Source organism: Syngnathus floridae, chromosome 20 (genome assembly GCF_059516105.1).
Source record: "Syngnathus floridae isolate MCC-2025c chromosome 20, RoL_Sflo_1.0, whole genome shotgun sequence".
NCBI classification, from domain to species: Eukaryota; Metazoa; Chordata; class Actinopteri; order Syngnathiformes; family Syngnathidae; genus Syngnathus; species Syngnathus floridae.
The window spans coordinates 6,641,113-6,658,273 of record NC_142432.1 but is presented as its reverse complement, the minus strand read 5'-3'; the positions used below and the strand labels follow the sequence as shown (position 1 = coordinate 6,658,273).

Genomic DNA, 17,161 nt, shown 5'->3' with positions numbered 1-17,161 from the left:
CAGCTAGCAAAGAACAAGAACATTCAGTTGAGGAGCACAGGAACACACTTTACTTCAAGCTGTTAACATTATTGGAGTGACATGTTTATGTTCCGAATTTGACATCAAAATCAAATTTGAAACGAGCTTTCATTTTCAAATGAAGCCACAAATGTAAAACTGTTCAAGTATTTCATTCATTGTCTTTCTACAAAATTGTAACGAGCAACAAAATGCTTTGTAATTTAAGTAATAGAATCCGGAGTGTGAAATTGGAACTTTTCAAAGAACAAATTTAGTTTTCTAAACAAACCAGGTAATAACAGCACAGGTGCTGAATTTCAAAGTATAGATGACAAATTTGACCAAATTTGTCTTCAAAGTTTGAAATGGTTAAAAAAAAAGTTCAACACTTAAATGTAGGGAGTGCCATTTTGGAAACAAGTAAGCATAACAAAGTAGGGCAATCGCACTCTTTCTTTGAGCTTGACAAGATAGGAGGAGGTTAACGGTGTCGTTGCCATGGCAATGGAGCGTGAAGGTGACAGTCTAGGTGCTGTTGGCCTGCTCGTGCTGGAAGAGCGCAGCGGCGAGGTGTGAGCGGGAGCCCAGTCCCTCCAGGTTGCTGAGCACGCACCTGTGGTAGATGTCCTCGCTCAAGCGTGGGTTGCACTGGCGCGCCGCGTACTTCTGCACCAGCGCCGGCTCCACGGCCCGGAAGACGTGCAGGCCCGAGTAGCGCACAAAGACATCGTACACGTCCATGCTCTCCAGCAGCTCCTCGTTGTCCAGCGCCTCGGCGGCCATCTTGGCCCGCGTGCTCATGTAGTCGGAGTTGTAGAAGCAGGCCTCGTCGAAGACACGTCGGTCAAACCGGCCGTCCCGGAGTGGGTCGGCGGAAGCGACGGACGGCCGCGGCGCCACGGCCGGGCTGAACTCCTGGAAGTGCACGGGGAAGAAGACCTGCCAGCTGCTGATGGCGTTCATGCGGCAGCGGTTGAGGAAGTCGCCGTTGACCTCTGTCCACACACTGGCCAGGAAGAAGAGCGTGTCCACCGGGTGCTTCTTGGAGATGACGTCCATCAGCTTGACCTGCGACGGCACCTCGGTTTTGACGCTGATCCATGGGATCTTGACATCGCGGTAGCGCTTCTCGGTCTGGCCCACGGCCGCCTTGGCGCCAGCGAAGACGTCCTCGCGGCTGACGCGCTGCGCCTCGAAGGGGTCGTAGACAAAGAGCACGGTGAGGAGCGCGTTGTCACGGGTGTCCAGCGCGTTGGCGGCGTAGGTGTCCAGGAAGGCGGCCACCTGCCGACTCTCCTGCGCCGTGACGGGCAGGATCAGCTGCACCCGCGTGGCCTCTGTCACGTAGGGCATGGGGATGATCTCCACAGCGCTGAGTGGGCGCAGCAGCTGCACCCGCTTGGCAATGACTCGGCTGCGGCCCTTCTGCGTGTACGCCTCCAGCGCCAGGTCCAGCACATATTCCATGCCGCGGGTGGGGTCGAAGCGGCGATAGCCGTTGAGAAGGCGGCGCTTGAGGAAGCGCAGCCGCGGCTGGTAGCGGGCGTTGAGCCGCTCCAGCGCCGCCTCCAGCACCCCAGCCACGTCGGCGTGGTCGGCGCCACGCAGCTCGCACTTGGGCGCGCCGTCGGCGCAGGCGTGGATGTGTTCCTCAGTGAAGTAGTCCCAGTTGAGCACCTCGAAGCGCGTACGGGGCTTGAATGGCGCGTTGATGCCCACCGGCCAGGTGGCGCCCGCCGCGCCCTCTGGCGTCAACTCGCTCAGGTTGCTGATCTGCGTCTAAGTAGATGGAGAGCGACAAAATCCAAACATCGTTGAGACCTATTTGATAGTTTTGGAGATGAAATGGGTGTGCTAACCTGCAGCTCCTGGATCTGCACGTAGGTCCCGTCCAGCTCGATTTGGCTGAAGCGCTTGTGCAGTCGGTACATGAGGTTGGGCTCCGACACGGGATGCACAGTGAAGGCGAGCTTGAACCCAGGGCTGTCCTCACGCTCTGGGTCTGCGTTCTTGCCCAGCTCGAAGTAGCGGTAGGTCATCTCCTACAGGGACAAGTGAAGAAGTTAGAACCTTCCCGTGACAGGAGGAGCAGCCTTGCCCAGTCCAATGAAGTCTGTTTCTGTTGACAGCAGGAGGTTGGAGAACGATCACCTGGTGGACCTCCGAGCAGCTGAGTCCCAGGTAGTCAATGATGCAGCGGCCCAGCCACTCGTCGGGCCTGACGCTGAGGATATCGTTGCGGCAGGCGTCCAAGTGCGGTTGCAAGCGCGCCAGCAAGCTGCGCGACAGTAGGTAGCCGTAGCCGCCGTGGCAGTAGCGTGCCTTCTCTTCGCCACCAATGAACTCCTCGGCGCGACCCATGTACAGGTCCTGGCCGGCGCTCAGGTGGCCCACCAGCTCCATCAGCCGTTCCGCCTGCATGTAGGTGTCGTCCTGGGCCAACAGGAACCAGTCGTAGTCGGCGCCGTGCTGCCGATGCAAGTGGCGCACCGTCTCGTACATGAGCCAGACGGGCCGGTCGTCACCGTGCGCCACCACCGCCATGCCGTGCGGCGCCTTGGCGCTGCGCAGGCCCGTGAAGAAGAAGGTGCGCGGAAAGTGGTGCGCCACCGTGCGGTTCACTGCCACCGCCAGCGTGTTGAGGGTGGCGCGCGACGTCAGCACAGCCACGAGGAGGCGCTCGCGGATGCCCAGCTCCGTGTGGATGTAACGAGTTCTGCGAAAGACAAGCAACAATCGCACTCAAGACTCTTTTTTTTTTTTTCAACGTTGTTTCGGACGATAACGCTTGGGGACAGCAAGTCATTGTTTAGGTCACAGGTGGCAAACTCAAGGCCCGGGGGGCCAGATACGGCCCGCCACATCATTTTATGTGGCCCGCGAAGACAAATTGTGCATCAAATTCGTGTGTCATTATTAGAATTGCAAATTGTCTTCACTTTTAATATTTTTTTTTATATTTGTCCAGTTTTTATTCGTCTGATTTGAAAACGAGTTATTTGTCAGTTTGTTTTGTAGCTTTTACTGTATATTATGAGGTGCTCATACATTTATTTGGGTTGACAGTCATAATGGCCGCCCGAAAGAAGCTATGACTACAATGCGGCCCGCGAAAAAAATGACTTTGACACCCCTGGTTTAGGTGCTACTCCTCAACCAACTTAATATGGATGTTGAAGCGCAACAATTTCAAATTAACCAACAACTTTTTGAGCTTTAAATTGATGGAAATCTCTCAACAGGAAATTCTCCCAGGATGCCTGCAGCACGCAAGAACGTGACAACTGGGATGTGAACCACAACTCTCAAAAATTGTGAAGCGGATGTCATAATATGCCAGTGCTCCTAATATGACGTAATCTCACAAGTTTGACGTCATGTGATGCCAGAGCCCAGCTGCTGGTGTCAAAAAGAACATGTGCCTACCTCAGGACTTTCTTGTGCTGCTGGTTGGGGTCCTTGTGATAGGGAACAATGCGCGGCTGGAAGTCGTCCTCGCCGCCTTCTCCTGCTCTTGCATCGTCCCTTGCATCACTCTGAGCGTTGCCCCTACCCAGGTAAAGCTTCCCACCGTTGGCCAACTCTTTACCGCAGCCGTCCTCCGCGTCCCCCTGCGTCCACGACACCATCAGCAGGCTTAGGGTGCACCCCAGAGACACCCCGAGGATCAGGGGTAAAGCGGGCCGGAACACGGCCAAGAAGGACGAAATTCGCATTTTTTTTCTCTTCGTCGTCGTCGTCTTGTTTGGTTCAGCGGAGAAAAAATCGTAGTCACACCACGTAATCTAAATGACGTGAGATACAATGGAGCCAGTGAGCTCCAACACTCGCTCCATTGGGCCAAGCTTCCACGTATCTTTTGCAACTTAATTTAGCCCAGCAAAAAAAAAAAAAACTAATTGGGATTTAAGACGATCAACACTGACACGTATCCGTGCCACAGTCGCCATTTATAACACCCATACAAGCGATAATAAGCGATAACCACCACTCATCTTAATTTGTCGTTTTCTGTCATCATCTACCGTCGACACATCACACCAAAATCTACAAATAATATACGCCACATAAGCAGCGTTTCGGCCCAAAAAGTCACGGACGTCACAGGCTAGCGGGCTAGCAGCATCGCTAACTGTCCAACCAAAGACTCTCGTTTGTTTCCTTGCGAAATTAATGAATATTCCATCGTAGCGTGGCGGTAAGCGGCGTCAAACGGCATCATCGATGTTTCGTTTGCACTTTTCAGTTCCTCTTTTTTTTTTTGCTGCCACGCTCAAGACTTCCAGCCACTTCTTCTGTTCTCCTCTTCATCTCTGACTGTGCATCGTCGCTCACTTGCCGGCTTGGCCAGCCGCGGAACGTCGTTGTATAGAAGTATCATATATGCAAATTATACAGTATGAATATAATTTATAAATATATATTTATTGCAGACACAATTATTATTTAACGTTGATTTTGTGTTTTACTTTGCTGCAGTCCCGCGAGAAAGGGGCGGAAACGTTGAGTGGGCACCGCCCTTTTGACCATATTTGGTGTGTCTGGCGGTCCGTGTAGCGGCTTCTTCCAGCCGGCAAAGTGGACACGCGAAGTCGGTGTGCTCAGCCCACGAAAACGTAAAGAAAGGTAAGAAAACACACACGGCATCCGCCACGCAACCGCTGCCGACATTACGAACAGAAAACTGGCTTCTTAGGCAAACGAGGGGATCGCAAAGCGCTGAATTGATTCCATTTGGAGCCGGTTCGCTGGGCCTTGCGTCATTACGCTGCTTCAGGCCTTTCTATGGCGGCGATCCTTAACTTAGATTCGGGGACAACACTAAAAGCGTCAAGAGTTCTTTCCTTATCGGATTTCCAATGTAACGACATCAGCTCTGTTGCCCAAAGTTAACCCCCTTCGAGTAATGTCGCCTCTGTTGTGGCGCCGGTAAGCATGAGCAGCGTGATGCTAAGCTAACCGGCTACATGGGCTAGCATTAAGAGAACAACGTGCCAGCAGGTGGGACACGGACTCGGCGTACGTTTTTTTTCTTTTTTGACGGAAGCCTCAGCCCTCTCATTTTAATCACCAACATAGTGACAGGCTTGCGTTGTTTAGACGCTTAAATCCTTCTGACGAGGTGGTGACGTTCCCTTGACAACAAAAATTCCAAAGGTGAACTGATTTACACGAGAGCCTCATTATCACGCTAATCATTTCGAGACGTTTCCAATCATTTAAGTAGTATCGTACCCCAGAATAATATTTAAAAAGTTATCAACGCAAAGACAAAAGTGGTCAAGATAGTTGAGCTGTCTTTGATATGTTTTGCGGCGCAGCAAAATAGCACAGCCATGCCTTCGGATTTAGCCAAAAAGAAGGCGGCAAAGAAGAAGGAGGCCGCCAAGGCTCGGCAGCGCACCAAGAAACCTGACGAGATAAACGGCGAAGGGGAGCAAGTGGATGACCAGCCCAACGGTGCCGTCGGTAATGGTAAGAAAGTCGTGGGCAGACCGTTGCCAAATATGTTGAAAGGTCCTGACGGTCATGTGGCACAGGCGTGGACGCTTTGACCAAAGAGTTGGACGAGTTTGAGCTGGCCAAGACGGAGGCGCGTGCCGTCACGGGCGTGCTGGCCTCGCACCCAAATAGCACCGATGTGCACATCAGCAGCCTGTCCCTCACCTTCCACGGCCAGGAGCTGCTGGCGGACACCAGCCTGGAGCTCAACTCGGGTCGGCGCTACGGCCTCATCGGTCTCAATGGCACAGGTGAGCGGCGAGGCGGCCGCGCTTTCTCCCTCGCTGAAGGCTAGCATTAAACCCCACCTCTTCCGCAACTTGTCTTCTAGGGAAGTCCATGCTGCTGTCAGCCATCGGCCATCGGGAGATCCCCATTCCAGAGCACATCGATATCTACCACTTGACCAGGGAGATGGCTCCCAGCGAGAAGACGGCGCTGCATTGCGTCATGGAAGTGGACGAGCAGAGGATCATGCTGGAGAAGGAGGCAGAGCGGCTGGCGCACGAAGACTGTACGCGGAGGGCGGCAGGCTTTACTCTGCCTCACCTCGACTTCCTTTTTACTCGTGTGTCTTCCCTCAGCTGAGTGCGAGAAGTTGATGGAGCTGTACGAGCGTCTGGAGGAGCTGGACGCCGACAAGGCGGAGGTGCGAGCCTCGCGGATCCTCCACGGTTTGGGCTTCAGTGCCGCCATGCAGCAGAAGAAACTGAAGGACTTCAGCGGAGGCTGGAGGATGCGCGTCGCCCTTGCCAGGTCAACGCGCAGCACATCCAAAACATTGCAGATTGGAAACCCCACGAGAATTCATAACTGAAATTGCGATAATTGAAATTCCACCGCACTAAAGCAAGTCCTCCTGCATGTTCTGCCTCCTTACAATGGAGCGCAAGTACTCAATGCCCGTCTCCGTTTTGTGCATGCCACAGAGCCCTCTTCATCAAACCTTTCATGTTGCTGCTGGACGAGCCCACCAACCACTTGGACCTGGACGCTTGTGTGTGGTTGGAGGAGGAGCTCAAATCGTAAGTTGCGCTTCGTAAGGCGGCGTGCGGGTGTCTGCGTCGTCAAACTGACGCCCTGTCCGCCTCCGTCAGCTTCAAACGCATCCTGGTGCTCATCTCACACTCGCAAGACTTCCTGAATGGCGTGTGCACCAACATCATCCACCTGCATCAGAGGAAACTAAAGTACTACACGGTGAGTCAGCTGCACAGCCTGAGGAAACCTGCATGCATTTTGCATGTCCCCGAAAAGTGGTGTCACGTGCAAACATGAATTGCCGCAGGGTAACTATGACCAGTACGTGAAGACCAGAGAGGAGCTGGAGGAGAACCAGATGAAGCGCTTCAACTGGGAGCAAGACCAGATTGCTCACATGAAGGTAAACTGAGCTTGCTGCTCATCAGCTTTTTCTTTGTTTGTTTTTCCCCCTTGAATGAATCAAGTCTCTCTCCCTCAGAACTACATCGCCCGGTTCGGTCACGGCTCGGCCAAGCTGGCCCGACAGGCGCAGAGCAAAGAGAAGACGCTGCAGAAGATGGTGGCCTCTGGCCTGACTGAAAAAGTTGTCAATGACAAGGTAGCACGAGTTGATTTGCGTCTGCTGACTTTGGATTGGACACATTGGAGTAGAATCTTCCACAATGGCAGTTTGGAATGAATGTGCATTCCATTTTCACGTTATTTGCAGACGCTGTCATTTTATTTTCCTCCCTGTGGGAAGATCCCTCCTCCTGTTATCATGGTTCAGAACGTGAGCTTCAAGTACAGTGACAACACGGTGAGGATACACTTAGAGCTCGCCGACGCCGCCCTCGTACGGCCGCTCTCATACGCTGGTTGTTTTCCGCCGCCCCTGCAGCCGCACATATACAAGAACTTGGAATTCGGTATCGACTTGGACACCCGCGTGGCACTGGTGGGGCCCAACGGTGCCGGCAAGTCCACTCTGCTCAAGCTGCTCATGGGAGAGGTCAGCCTTACCCTTTACATATTCGCTTACCCGACACCTTTTAAAAATCAATATCAACACAACCAAAACATAGGACTACATTACTTTGTGCTCCTGAAAATGTATTGGTGAATATATCAAATATGAATTGGCTTTAAGTTGATGTTTAAACATAATTGTTGAACACTTGACCAAAAAGAGAAAAGTTAGGATCTAGAATGTCATATTGATAATCAGAATAATGCATTGGGTTCATCCAAATGAATTTCTTTGCAGCTGCTACCCACAGACGGCATGATCCGCAAACATTCTCACGTCAAGATTGGCAGGTATCACCAGGTAGGAACAAGGTGGCAAAGCCTGTTTGTGTTTTGGGGGCAGGGGTGATCTTTTGTGTTTTTGCAATTTCGGTAGCACCTGACCGAGCAACTGGAACTGGACCTGTCGCCCTTGGAGTATATGATGAAGTGTTTCCCCGAGATCAAGGAGAAGGAGGAGATGAGGAAGATCATCGGCCGCTATGGGCTGACGGGGAAGCAGCAGGTGCGACTCTGGCCAGCGGTGACGTTCCGGCCTTGCGGCGCACCGGCTGACCTCAAATCTCCCCTCAGGTGAGCCCCATCCGCAACCTGTCGGACGGGCAGAAGTGCCGCGTGTGCTTCGCCTGGCTGGCCTGGCAGAACCCGCACATGCTCTTCCTGGACGAGCCCACCAACCACCTGGACATCGAGACCATCGACGCGCTGGCCGAGGCCATCAATGATTATGATGGTGGCGTCATGCTCGTCAGCCACGACTTCAGGCTCATCCAGCAGGTGCGTGCGCCGCCGCTAGTCCATCTTCTAAAAACTTTCTACTTATGCGTTTTATATTATTACATTGTTGTTCTTGCTTGTTGCAGGTGGCCCAGGAAATCTGGGTGTGTGAGAAGCAGACCATCACCAAGTGGAAGCGCGACATCCTGGCGTACAAGGAGCACTTGAAAACCAAGATCGAAAAGCAGCAAGCGCATGACATTTAACGTGAGCCGCTCCTTCCGTCGCCACGTTTGCCCGCCGCCTTTCCGTGCTCTTGACCGCCGCCGCTCCTTCTTCGCAGGCTGCATCCCGACTGGCTGAGTCACACAGCGCGTTCCCGTGTGCTGTCGTCTTTGTGACTTTTTATTTTTTTCCCCGCCACCACCGAATGTTCCGTTCAGCAGCTTTTGTCATATTTAAAAGGTGACTTTTTCTTTCATTGTAAAAGCAGACATTCTATCTTATTTAACAATGTAATGCAATAAAGGTCCATCTGAATAAACACAACGTGGAGAAAACAAAACAGTATTCTGGCTTGCGTTATTTTTAACTAAATAAAGGATCAGGATAACTGCCTCCAGATCTATCAACCAAATTATTCATTTGCTTTTGAACCGACAGCTACAATTATGAAGTCATTTTTGGGGGGTATTAAACTAAGATTATTGATCAGTTTTAATTGAAAGAGCGATTGATGCAAAGACTAAATGTGTTGCTGGGTGCTATTTGAAAACGGGAGCAGTTTGTACATTTCCTGCGCACCTGAACGCAACATTGTAACAGCCAATAGGTGTCATCTGGGGTGGGGTTAGACGAACTTGGCGACCCTCATGTAATCACTAATCAAATCGTTTGACGGCATGCAATCGAAGGTAACAACCCAAACAATATTATCAAATGTCAAACAAATGTCCTCTTAATAAAACAATTATGTCATTTAACAAAGATTACAGTGTCAAATTGAAAAGATTTATCGCTGGAACTTGAATCCGACAAATGACAGATGCCACCGACGGCGAATCGTTGTTTTTTAAAGTTTGTCATTGAAACGAGCTTTTGTTCCTTAATATTTTTCGGGTGTTTGGGTTTGTCTTGGAGGGAACAATGGGAAGCCGTTCACATGTTCCCCGCCGCAGGCCCCCCAGACTGTCGTGTGCGGAGCTCCTATTGGCTCACATCCTGCTAGAAACGTCCTATCGTGTTACGTGATATTCGAATCACTGAATGTCGACGGCTACGATTGGCTCAAGCGTTTGGCGCCTCTTGAATCCGCCGCTGCTGTTGCGAGAACAGAAAGATGTCAATGGTCCGCGCAGAGGGAACGAACGGCGACGCTTGACAGCCGGATTGGATTGTCGAGTGGAAACTGGAAAGCGCATTGTCAAATCAAATATAGGGCGACAGGCGGCGGACTGTTATGAAAACAGGTCACTAGTCCCGCCGAAGTGAAAGCCGCGTTCTTCTTCCTCCTCTTCCTCGGATAACTTCGCTAGCCGCCGAGCTAGCGCGCTGCTAGCAGCTGCTCGGCACACAAAGAAACCAGAAAGGACGACTTGGTCGCCGATTTACTGCGCGCTCTTGAATGAAGACGGAGCCCAGCTTACAGGCAAGTCCGAGGCTCTCCATTCGGACGCTCGTCTGGCCTTTCGACTGGAGCGTTTTTTTTTGTTTGTTTTTATGTCTTGGGGAACTTGTTAAGAGCTAGCTAGCCAGCCCAGCCGGGTGTCGTGCCAGCAAAGTGTGCTTTTTCTGCCCACTCAGGAGTGGTTGCCGTTCTTCTCAATTGTCAAAACTTAAGCAACTTCTTTCTTGGGATAGTCGGTCAATATTGTGCATAACATTGCCAACAACCTGTCAGTGGGAGATCAAGATATATGGATTCATTTATCACCATCTCAATATGTGCAAATTAGATCGTTTTCATATATTTGTTTGCCATCCTTTAAGTAAGTAACAGACGCAATGCTGCATAAAGCTTTATGGATTTAAAGTTGAATTGCTGCATCCAAACATCTGTTAATTGACTTCCTGATCCTAACATGCACTTCTGAACCTTTGTTCTGTGGAATCCGATTGCGACTGTCTAGTCATTACATACCTTTCTTTCACATCAGCTGACAAACAAAAAGCCTGTTTGTGACTCTCCACCTGCAGCGTGATCATGGTGCTGACTGGCAAGCGTTCTGAGAAAGGACCCGCCCGCTGGAAGAGGAGAGTCAAGTCTGAGTACATGAGGCTGCGCCAGCTCAAGCGCTTTAGGCGGGCTGACGAGGTCAAGGTGCGTGTGCCTCGTTGTCCGACCCTCAAATCTCATCTCCTGACTGGCAGCGAAGTGTCCGTTCATCCATGCTCACCCATGTTCTGCTCGAATCTTTTTCAGAGTATGTTCAACAGCAACCGCCAGAAGATCCTGGCGCGCACCGACATCTTAAACCAGGAGTGGAAGACCCGTTGTATCCAGCCCGTCCACATCATGACGTCTGTCGGCTCGCTCAGAGGCACACGAGAGGTCAGCGGCTCGCCAGAGACCAGTTACAGAACCAATGTTGGAACGAGGTCTCAAACTGACCATTATCTTAATCATCCATTCCTTTTTAAGTAGATGATTTCCATGCCTATCTCCAAAAACAGGACATCCTTTTAAGTTGGCAGTGCAGTAAATACACAAACTTGCTCTGGTTCAATTACTGTTTTCATCCCATCCGAAAGATCATTCAGATGTTTACTAGTGGTGCCATTCAGATGACGTTGTGACGTCTAGCTGAGTCTGGTCCTAAAGTGTTGCTTTCTCTTTGCTGGCGTGCAGTGCACAGTGGACAGCAGCTTCTCCGAGTTCCCCCGCCAGGTCATCCCCCTGAAGACCCTCAATGCCGTGGCCTCCATCCCTGTCATGTACTCGTGGTCGCCACTGCAGCAGAACTTCATGGTGAGCAAAATGCATCCTCGTCTCTCTTTGACAGTTCTCTCAAAAACGTTTGGGCGATGCATAGGGATGTCCTGGTCACACTTTGAAGCCAGTTTTCCAAGCACTCGCTCTTCCAATGGTTTTGAAGAAAAAGTGTCTGTTGGCTGTCAGGTGGAGGATGAGACGGTGCTATATAACATTCCCTACATGGGGGACGAGATACTGGACCAGGACGGCACTTTTATTGAGGAGCTCATCAAGAACTACGACGGAAAAGTCCACGGAGACAGAGGTGGGCACACGGGTGCTCCGTGCGGGAAGTGGAAAGCTTCACAGGTGTTTGTGGGCTTTGCAGAGTGCGGCTTCATCAACGACGAGATCTTTGTGGAGTTGGTCAGCTCATTGGCTCAGTACAGCGACAACGAGGAGGACGAGGAGGAAGAGCACGACTTTAAGATGGAGAAGATGGACGCCACCTGTGAGCACCCAGACCACGCGCACGCCAATGAGGGTGAATGGCTCACGCGCAAGGTAGCGCGCTAGAAAATCGTCCTAACTGCACGTGTGTTCCAGGCCGAGCCGACGACATTGGCAGCAAGAAGTTTCCGTCGGACAAGATCTTTGAAGCCATCTCCGCCATGTTCCCCGACAAAGGTTCCACCGAGGAGCTGAAAGAGAAGTATGAACATTGGCAACTGGTGCGCAATAATTCATTTTAGACAAAATATTCACTCCAGGAAAGTAAGGATGCAAGAAACCCTTGTAAATTCTTCAGTGTTAATTTACCTGAAGCTAAAACCAAATTCATCAAGCAATTCTGAGAACAGGGTTTTGAAGGACTCCCATCACGTTGCTATTGCGTGTGTCAGGTACAAGGAGTTAACGCAGCAGCAGCTTCCCGGCGCGTTGCCTCCAGAATGCACACCCAACATCGACGGTCCCAACGCTCGCTCGGTGCAACGCGAGCAGAGCCTGCACTCGTTCCACACGCTCTTCTGCAGACGCTGCTTCAAGTACGACTGCTTCCTTCATCGTGAGTGTCCGTCCACCTGCCCGCCTTCCGCTCCTGAAGTCCTCACCAGAGCTCTTCTCAAGTCTAGTCGAGGCATAAATACTTAAGTCAAGTTGAGAGCAGTGCAAAATGGACTTAAGTGCACTTTGGCCTCCTCCAGCGTTCCACGCCACGCCCAACACGTACAAACGCAAGAATCTGGAGAACCTGGAGGACAACAAGCCTTGCGGTGCGGACTGTTACATGCACCTGCTGCAGGTGAGCGCATCGACCAACAAGGCCCTCGGGCAATTTTATTAGTTTAGCCCCCCCCGCTCACGGGAGGTCGCGTTTCAGGACGGCGTGGCAAGCGAGTACGCCAGCGGGCTGGGTGTGGCGGAGCGCGCCAAGACGCCTTCCAAGCGCACGACTGGGCGTCGCCGCGGACGTCTGGCCAACAGCCGGCCCGGGACGCCCACCGCCCTCTCCTCGGAGACCAAAGACACGGACAGCGAACGCGAGGGCGGCAAAGACGACGATGACGACAAGAAGGACGACAACAGCGGCAGCAGCTCGGGTCACATTAAATATCTCACGTAGCGCATGAAGGAGCCTTTTGCACGATTGGTGCCAGCCTGCTGTGTGCGTTGCAGAGGGCAACTCTCGCTGTCAGACACCCGTCAAGCTCAAGCTCCACCTTCCCGCTGAGTCGCTGGAGTGGAGCGGCGCCGACGCCTCGCTCTTCCGGGTTCTCATCGGCACCTACTACGACAACTACTGCGCCATCGCCAGACTCATCGGAACCAAGACGTGTCGTCAGGTGAGCGCCGCACGCTCGTTGGAAGGGAAGTCCTTCGGACGGTCGACTTTTGTTGACAGCGGACGTTTTGTCAGGTATACGAGTTCCGGGTGAAAGAGTCGAGCAATATCGCACGCGCTCCCGCCGAAGATGAGGACACTCCCCCTAGGAAGAAGAAGCGCAAGCATCGACTTTGGGCCACGCACTGTAGGAAAATCCAGCTCAAGAAAGGTCAGCGTTCAGCCCCGTGCCATAATCGCTGAGTGATGAGCTCATTGTCTGGCCCCGCCCCCCGCAGATGGTTCGTCCAATCACGTGTACAACTACCAGCCGTGCGACCACCCCAGACAACCCTGCGACTCATCTTGTCCGTGCGTCACTGCCCAGAACTTCTGTGAGAAATTCTGCCAGTGCAGCTCAGAGTGTAAGAACAACAAAGTCGCGTGAGCATGACACGTTGGTTGCGTCACACGGTGACCGTGGCGTTCCCGGATGCCTTTGCAGGCCAGAACCGATTCCCGGGTTGCCGGTGCAAAGCTCAGTGTAACACCAAGCAGTGTCCGTGCTACCTGGCCGTCAGGGAGTGCGATCCCGACCTTTGCCTCACCTGTGGCGCCGCCGAGCACTGGGACAGCAAGAACGTCTCTTGCAAGAACTGCTCCATCCAGAGGGGCGCCAAGAAGGTGAGCCGCACCGGGTTCAATCTTTTATCATTCCCGATTGTGTGTTCTTAGCGTGCATGTCCTCCTTCCCGTCCAGCACCTCCTGCTGGCGCCGTCCGACGTGGCGGGTTGGGGCATCTTCATCAAGGAGCCAGTCCAGAAGAACGAGTTCATCTCGGAGTACTGCGGCGAGGTAGGAACGCCCGTCTGAGCGGTTGTGCGAAAATGCTAACATGCTAGCACATGCTTTTCAGATCATCTCCCAGGATGAAGCGGACCGCAGAGGCAAAGTGTATGACAAATACATGTGCAGCTTCCTCTTCAACCTCAACAACGGTAAGAAAGTCACGTGACGCACGGGGATCCGTCCTCGCCTTTGGCTGACGGCGGCAGTCTGTTCTTTATCCTTGTGCTCCCACTTCAGACTTTGTTGTTGACGCCACCCGCAAAGGCAACAAGATTCGATTCGCCAACCACTCCGTCAACCCAAACTGCTACGCCAAAGGTCAGAACGCACCTCACGCACGCTCATCATGCGGCAACACGTCATTACCGGGGATTCCAAATGATGAGAAATGAGTCGTTTCAAATTAATCGATACACTGACATCTTATAGACGTTTAAACAAATCGACAACTGTTTTGATAATTGATTAATTCTTCAGAGACCTCAAATTGTCCAAATCACCTGATTCAAGCCTCTGAGCTGAGTTTTTATTTCGGATAACAATGGTCCTCGTTTTTGTCCATCGCGATCATCCGAGTAGTCGCCCATCCCAACACGTGGACCCCAACAAAGCCCCATGACATCAGTCCAAACTCATCCCAAGATCAGTGGCAAGTCATCGTAGCTGAGTGTCCGACACGACATTCACGTGTTACCCACATTGCTCGTGTCCTCAGTCATGATGGTGAACGGCGACCACAGAATCGGCATCTTCGCCAAGCGCGCCATTCAGACCGGGGAGGAGCTCTTCTTTGACTACAGGTGTGACGACCCAAATGATGCCAATGTGAAATTTGTTAAAACGCAATACTGATTTTATTTGTTTATTTCAGCTAGTGAAGGATTGTTGCGTTTGGTCTTTCAGGTACAGCCAAGCGGACGCTCTCAAGTACGTCGGCATTGAGCGCGAGATGGAGATCGCCTGACACACACACGGCAACACGCGCACGCACACACCGACTATCTTCAGGATGACCGTCAGCTTGTCTGAAAAACCTTTCAGGAAGATTTGTAGCGCCTTTTTGTTCTGTTAAAGGTGCAGGGGGGTGGGCGACATTCGTTTTCTCAAACTTTCAGGGACCAAAGTTGGCACTGGCAGGCTCGAGTTGTTGTGGCGCACGGCACTCGGAGCGTTTAATGGTGTCGTCCAACACCTCAGCAACATTTTACCTTTTTAACATTGTGGCGTCTTTAGCCAGAAAATACATTTCTTGACAGTGAACTCTAGTGACGTCGAGTGAGCAACAAAACTCTGGCAAACAATCTTGAGTTTTTTAATTTAAAAATGAAAGTTAAGAATTTTTTATCCCAATGAAAACCAAATGACCTGAATGCAGTTTTCAGCATTTAATCCATATCCTTAATAAGGAGGCTAAATGTATGTCACACATGCCTATTAGTTGAGCCGAGTTGCTAATAGTACAGTGCAGTAGTTTACCCGATGGCGCCATGAGGCCTTTTTTTTAAAAAAAGGTATGGCTAGAAGCTCGTTTTAAAGAGAAAAAAAAAATGCTAACCTAACTTATCATGTGGTGCATCATTCTCCAATGCCTTTCTGCCGATTGTATGGCGAACGTCCTTATTTATTGGAGAGCAGTCCATGACTTGCCAGCAACTTCTGCTTGGACTGCTCCCCAACACTTTTTGTTGCTTTCGTCCCGCAGGTCATAATGAGCCATTCGGATTTTGTGCTCAACTTCCGTTTTGTGTCAGCGTTGAAATTACATATGTCCCCAAAGTGACAGTCATCCATCAAAACTACTTTCCAGATTCACGTAGGCAATGTCCCTCGCAAGCGGTCTGTCAAGCGCATGACGGCCACTCGGACTCCGGTGACACTGCAAAAAATCCCATGTTGACTCGGAACTTGAACACAACGTTGTCAGTCCTCATTAGCTGCTTGTCCAATAGTTGACATTTTTCCCTCCCAATACTCCAAATTAAGTCACTGCCACTGAATCTGAACCGCGTTTGACACCATTGTTTTTGTTGTGTTTTTGGACACGAGTGTGGTGCTAGAACGATGTGACCCCGACCTGCTGCTTGATCTGCTTCCTGCATAATAACGCGACTAAACAGTCCATCTTCAGGGCCACTTACAACTTTTTCCTGGCATTCTTTTTTAAGATATGTGTTTGTGACATCAATATCCTGGGTTAATGTCTCATGTTTACAAATCAAAGTTGCTGTTTGTCCGTGTCTGCGGTCAACAAGGAGAGCCAATCAACAGCAAGCCCACAGGGTTCATATTTCTTTCTTTCATTTTCCCACCCAGTGTCGGTAAGCTGCTGACTTTGTTTACGTGAATTTTGTTTTTATGGCTGAACAATAAACTTTCCCAAAGTGCTTATTCGCCTTACTGTACATGGTCATTTTTTAAAGCCTCACGATACATTGTCAGTTTTATTTTTTAAAATTACTATTCACGGTCTTTTTTTAAAGCCTATACGACGTGGTCATAAAAAAAAAAAAAAGAAGTGAAAGTGTTTGACGCTGAACTTGAAGTGTTTTGGGTTTCAATTTTATCTTGAAAGCAGCAGACGGAAGTGTGTCGCACGTTTCGCAGTGCTATTTCCGATAGTGGACGTGCGACCGCTAACTACGGCAACAGCATTAGGTAACAATACACGAAAGATTTTTCTGCACAAATGTCGTTGTGCGTATTTACAAACGTCTACATTAGAAGGTGCAAATAGAAACTACGTTATCTTTAACGGGCACAATTTATTAAAAGAATGCACTAAAGTATTTAAGTTGTCAGGAAGATAGCTTATTCTAAGCAACCCATTCTGCTAAAGCTACTATAGCAAAATGACTATGTTTTTGTAATGATCATATTGAAATCTTAGAACACAGGTATCAAATTCCGGTCCTCGAGGGCCAGTTTTAGACGTTTTCCTCCTCCAACACACGTTATTTCTAGTGTTCAGGATCGTTATCAGGACCCTGCAGAGCTTACTATAAATATTCGTGACTGCGTCACCAGGTTACAAGTTGCTGTAATATAATGACGTCAAAACTATGCTCTGAATCAAATTTAATGAGTGTTAGCGCCGCAAGCTACGAGAAGGCGCTCGGTGGGCTGTTGGTGCTTTTGAAAGTCAAATGAAATAGTGGGAGAAAAACGACAAATATGTCGCCACATTTGCAATGCTTATATGCATGACGTGTAATGACAGTTTCAGTGCCTTCAAAAAACATGCTTTTAGAGTCTCCTCGTTAAGAAGGTAAGATGATGATATGGATGTTCATTATTATAACCAAGCTTACAGCCTTAATTGGAATTAAAAAAATAATGTATATTCCTCGACTTGTGTCTAAGT

The 17,161-nt window shown here is 50.5% G+C and overlaps 3 protein-coding genes across 6 annotated transcripts; 2 read left to right on the top strand and 1 right to left on the bottom strand.

Annotated features, from left to right (window-relative positions):
• Positions 1-27: 27 nt before the first annotated feature.
• chpf2 (chondroitin polymerizing factor 2) lies at positions 28-4,978 on the bottom strand. The gene is made up of 4 exons (XM_088363061.1): positions 3,430-4,978; positions 2,155-2,719; positions 1,863-2,045; positions 28-1,782 (listed from the first exon to the last, which is right to left on the bottom strand). Exons 1-4 carry the CDS (start codon positions 3,717-3,719, stop codon positions 529-531), a joined length of 2,292 nt encoding a protein of 763 aa, XP_088219187.1. The 5' UTR covers positions 3,720-4,978; the 3' UTR covers positions 28-528.
• LOC148381028 (ATP-binding cassette sub-family F member 2) lies at positions 3,410-8,779 on the top strand. Of its 4 annotated transcripts, none has more exons than XM_088363063.1 (18): positions 3,504-3,560; positions 4,282-4,400; positions 4,483-4,629; positions 5,325-5,478; positions 5,544-5,756; positions 5,837-6,019; positions 6,090-6,261; positions 6,435-6,530; positions 6,603-6,705; positions 6,794-6,889; positions 6,968-7,087; positions 7,199-7,288; positions 7,370-7,480; positions 7,736-7,798; positions 7,874-8,002; positions 8,071-8,274; positions 8,361-8,481; positions 8,558-8,779. In XM_088363063.1, exons 4-17 carry the CDS (start codon positions 5,340-5,342, stop codon positions 8,478-8,480), a joined length of 1,839 nt encoding a protein of 612 aa, XP_088219189.1. In that variant the 5' UTR covers positions 3,504-3,560; positions 4,282-4,400; positions 4,483-4,629; positions 5,325-5,339; the 3' UTR covers position 8,481; positions 8,558-8,779. The 4 variants fall into 4 exon arrangements, with proteins under 4 accessions (XP_088219190.1, XP_088219189.1, XP_088219191.1 ...); XM_088363065.1 differs by having other exon boundaries at positions 3,520-3,560; positions 4,282-4,377; XM_088363064.1 differs by lacking the exon at positions 4,282-4,400 and having other exon boundaries at positions 3,410-3,560.
• A 736-nt stretch (positions 8,780-9,515) lies between these two features.
• Positions 9,516-16,188, top strand: ezh2 (enhancer of zeste 2 polycomb repressive complex 2 subunit). The gene is made up of 19 exons (XM_088363062.1): positions 9,516-9,862; positions 10,411-10,534; positions 10,637-10,765; positions 11,063-11,182; positions 11,333-11,453; positions 11,517-11,672; positions 11,735-11,840; positions 12,031-12,194; positions 12,334-12,431; positions 12,510-12,729; positions 12,806-12,972; positions 13,047-13,182; positions 13,250-13,375; positions 13,456-13,634; positions 13,711-13,806; positions 13,868-13,949; positions 14,038-14,118; positions 14,516-14,600; positions 14,704-16,188. Exons 2-19 carry the CDS (start codon positions 10,418-10,420, stop codon positions 14,762-14,764), a joined length of 2,244 nt encoding a protein of 747 aa, XP_088219188.1. The 5' UTR covers positions 9,516-9,862; positions 10,411-10,417; the 3' UTR covers positions 14,765-16,188.
• Positions 16,189-17,161: the final 973 nt, after the last annotated feature.

What these genes read in the sequence shown, in the direction of transcription:
- ezh2 (XM_088363062.1), top strand. Translation starts at nt 10,418, where the DNA reads ATGGTGCTGACTGGCAAGCGTTCTGAGAAAGGACCCGCCCGCTGGAAG. An exon ending in CAACAGCGGCAGCAGCTCGG is followed by an intron (nt 12,730 to 12,805) that starts GTCACATTAAAT and finishes TGTGCGTTGCAG; the next exon opens with AGGGCAACTCTCGCTGTCAG. An exon ending in TCCAGAGGGGCGCCAAGAAG is followed by an intron (nt 13,635 to 13,710) that starts GTGAGCCGCACC and finishes CTTCCCGTCCAG; the next exon opens with CACCTCCTGCTGGCGCCGTC.
- LOC148381028 (XM_088363064.1), top strand. Translation starts at nt 5,340, where the DNA reads ATGCCTTCGGATTTAGCCAAAAAGAAGGCGGCAAAGAAGAAGGAGGCC. An exon ending in ATGCGCGTCGCCCTTGCCAG is followed by an intron (nt 6,262 to 6,434) that starts GTCAACGCGCAG and finishes TGCATGCCACAG; the next exon opens with AGCCCTCTTCATCAAACCTT. An exon ending in AGATTGGCAGGTATCACCAG is followed by an intron (nt 7,799 to 7,873) that starts GTAGGAACAAGG and finishes CAATTTCGGTAG; the next exon opens with CACCTGACCGAGCAACTGGA.
- chpf2 (XM_088363061.1), bottom strand. Translation starts at nt 3,719, where the DNA reads ATGCGAATTTCGTCCTTCTTGGCCGTGTTCCGGCCCGCTTTACCCCTG. An exon ending in GCTGCTCGGAGGTCCACCAG is followed by an intron (nt 2,046 to 2,154) that starts GTGATCGTTCTC and finishes TTGTCCCTGTAG; the next exon opens with GAGATGACCTACCGCTACTT. An exon ending in TGCAGATCCAGGAGCTGCAG is followed by an intron (nt 1,783 to 1,862) that starts GTTAGCACACCC and finishes CCATCTACTTAG; the next exon opens with ACGCAGATCAGCAACCTGAG.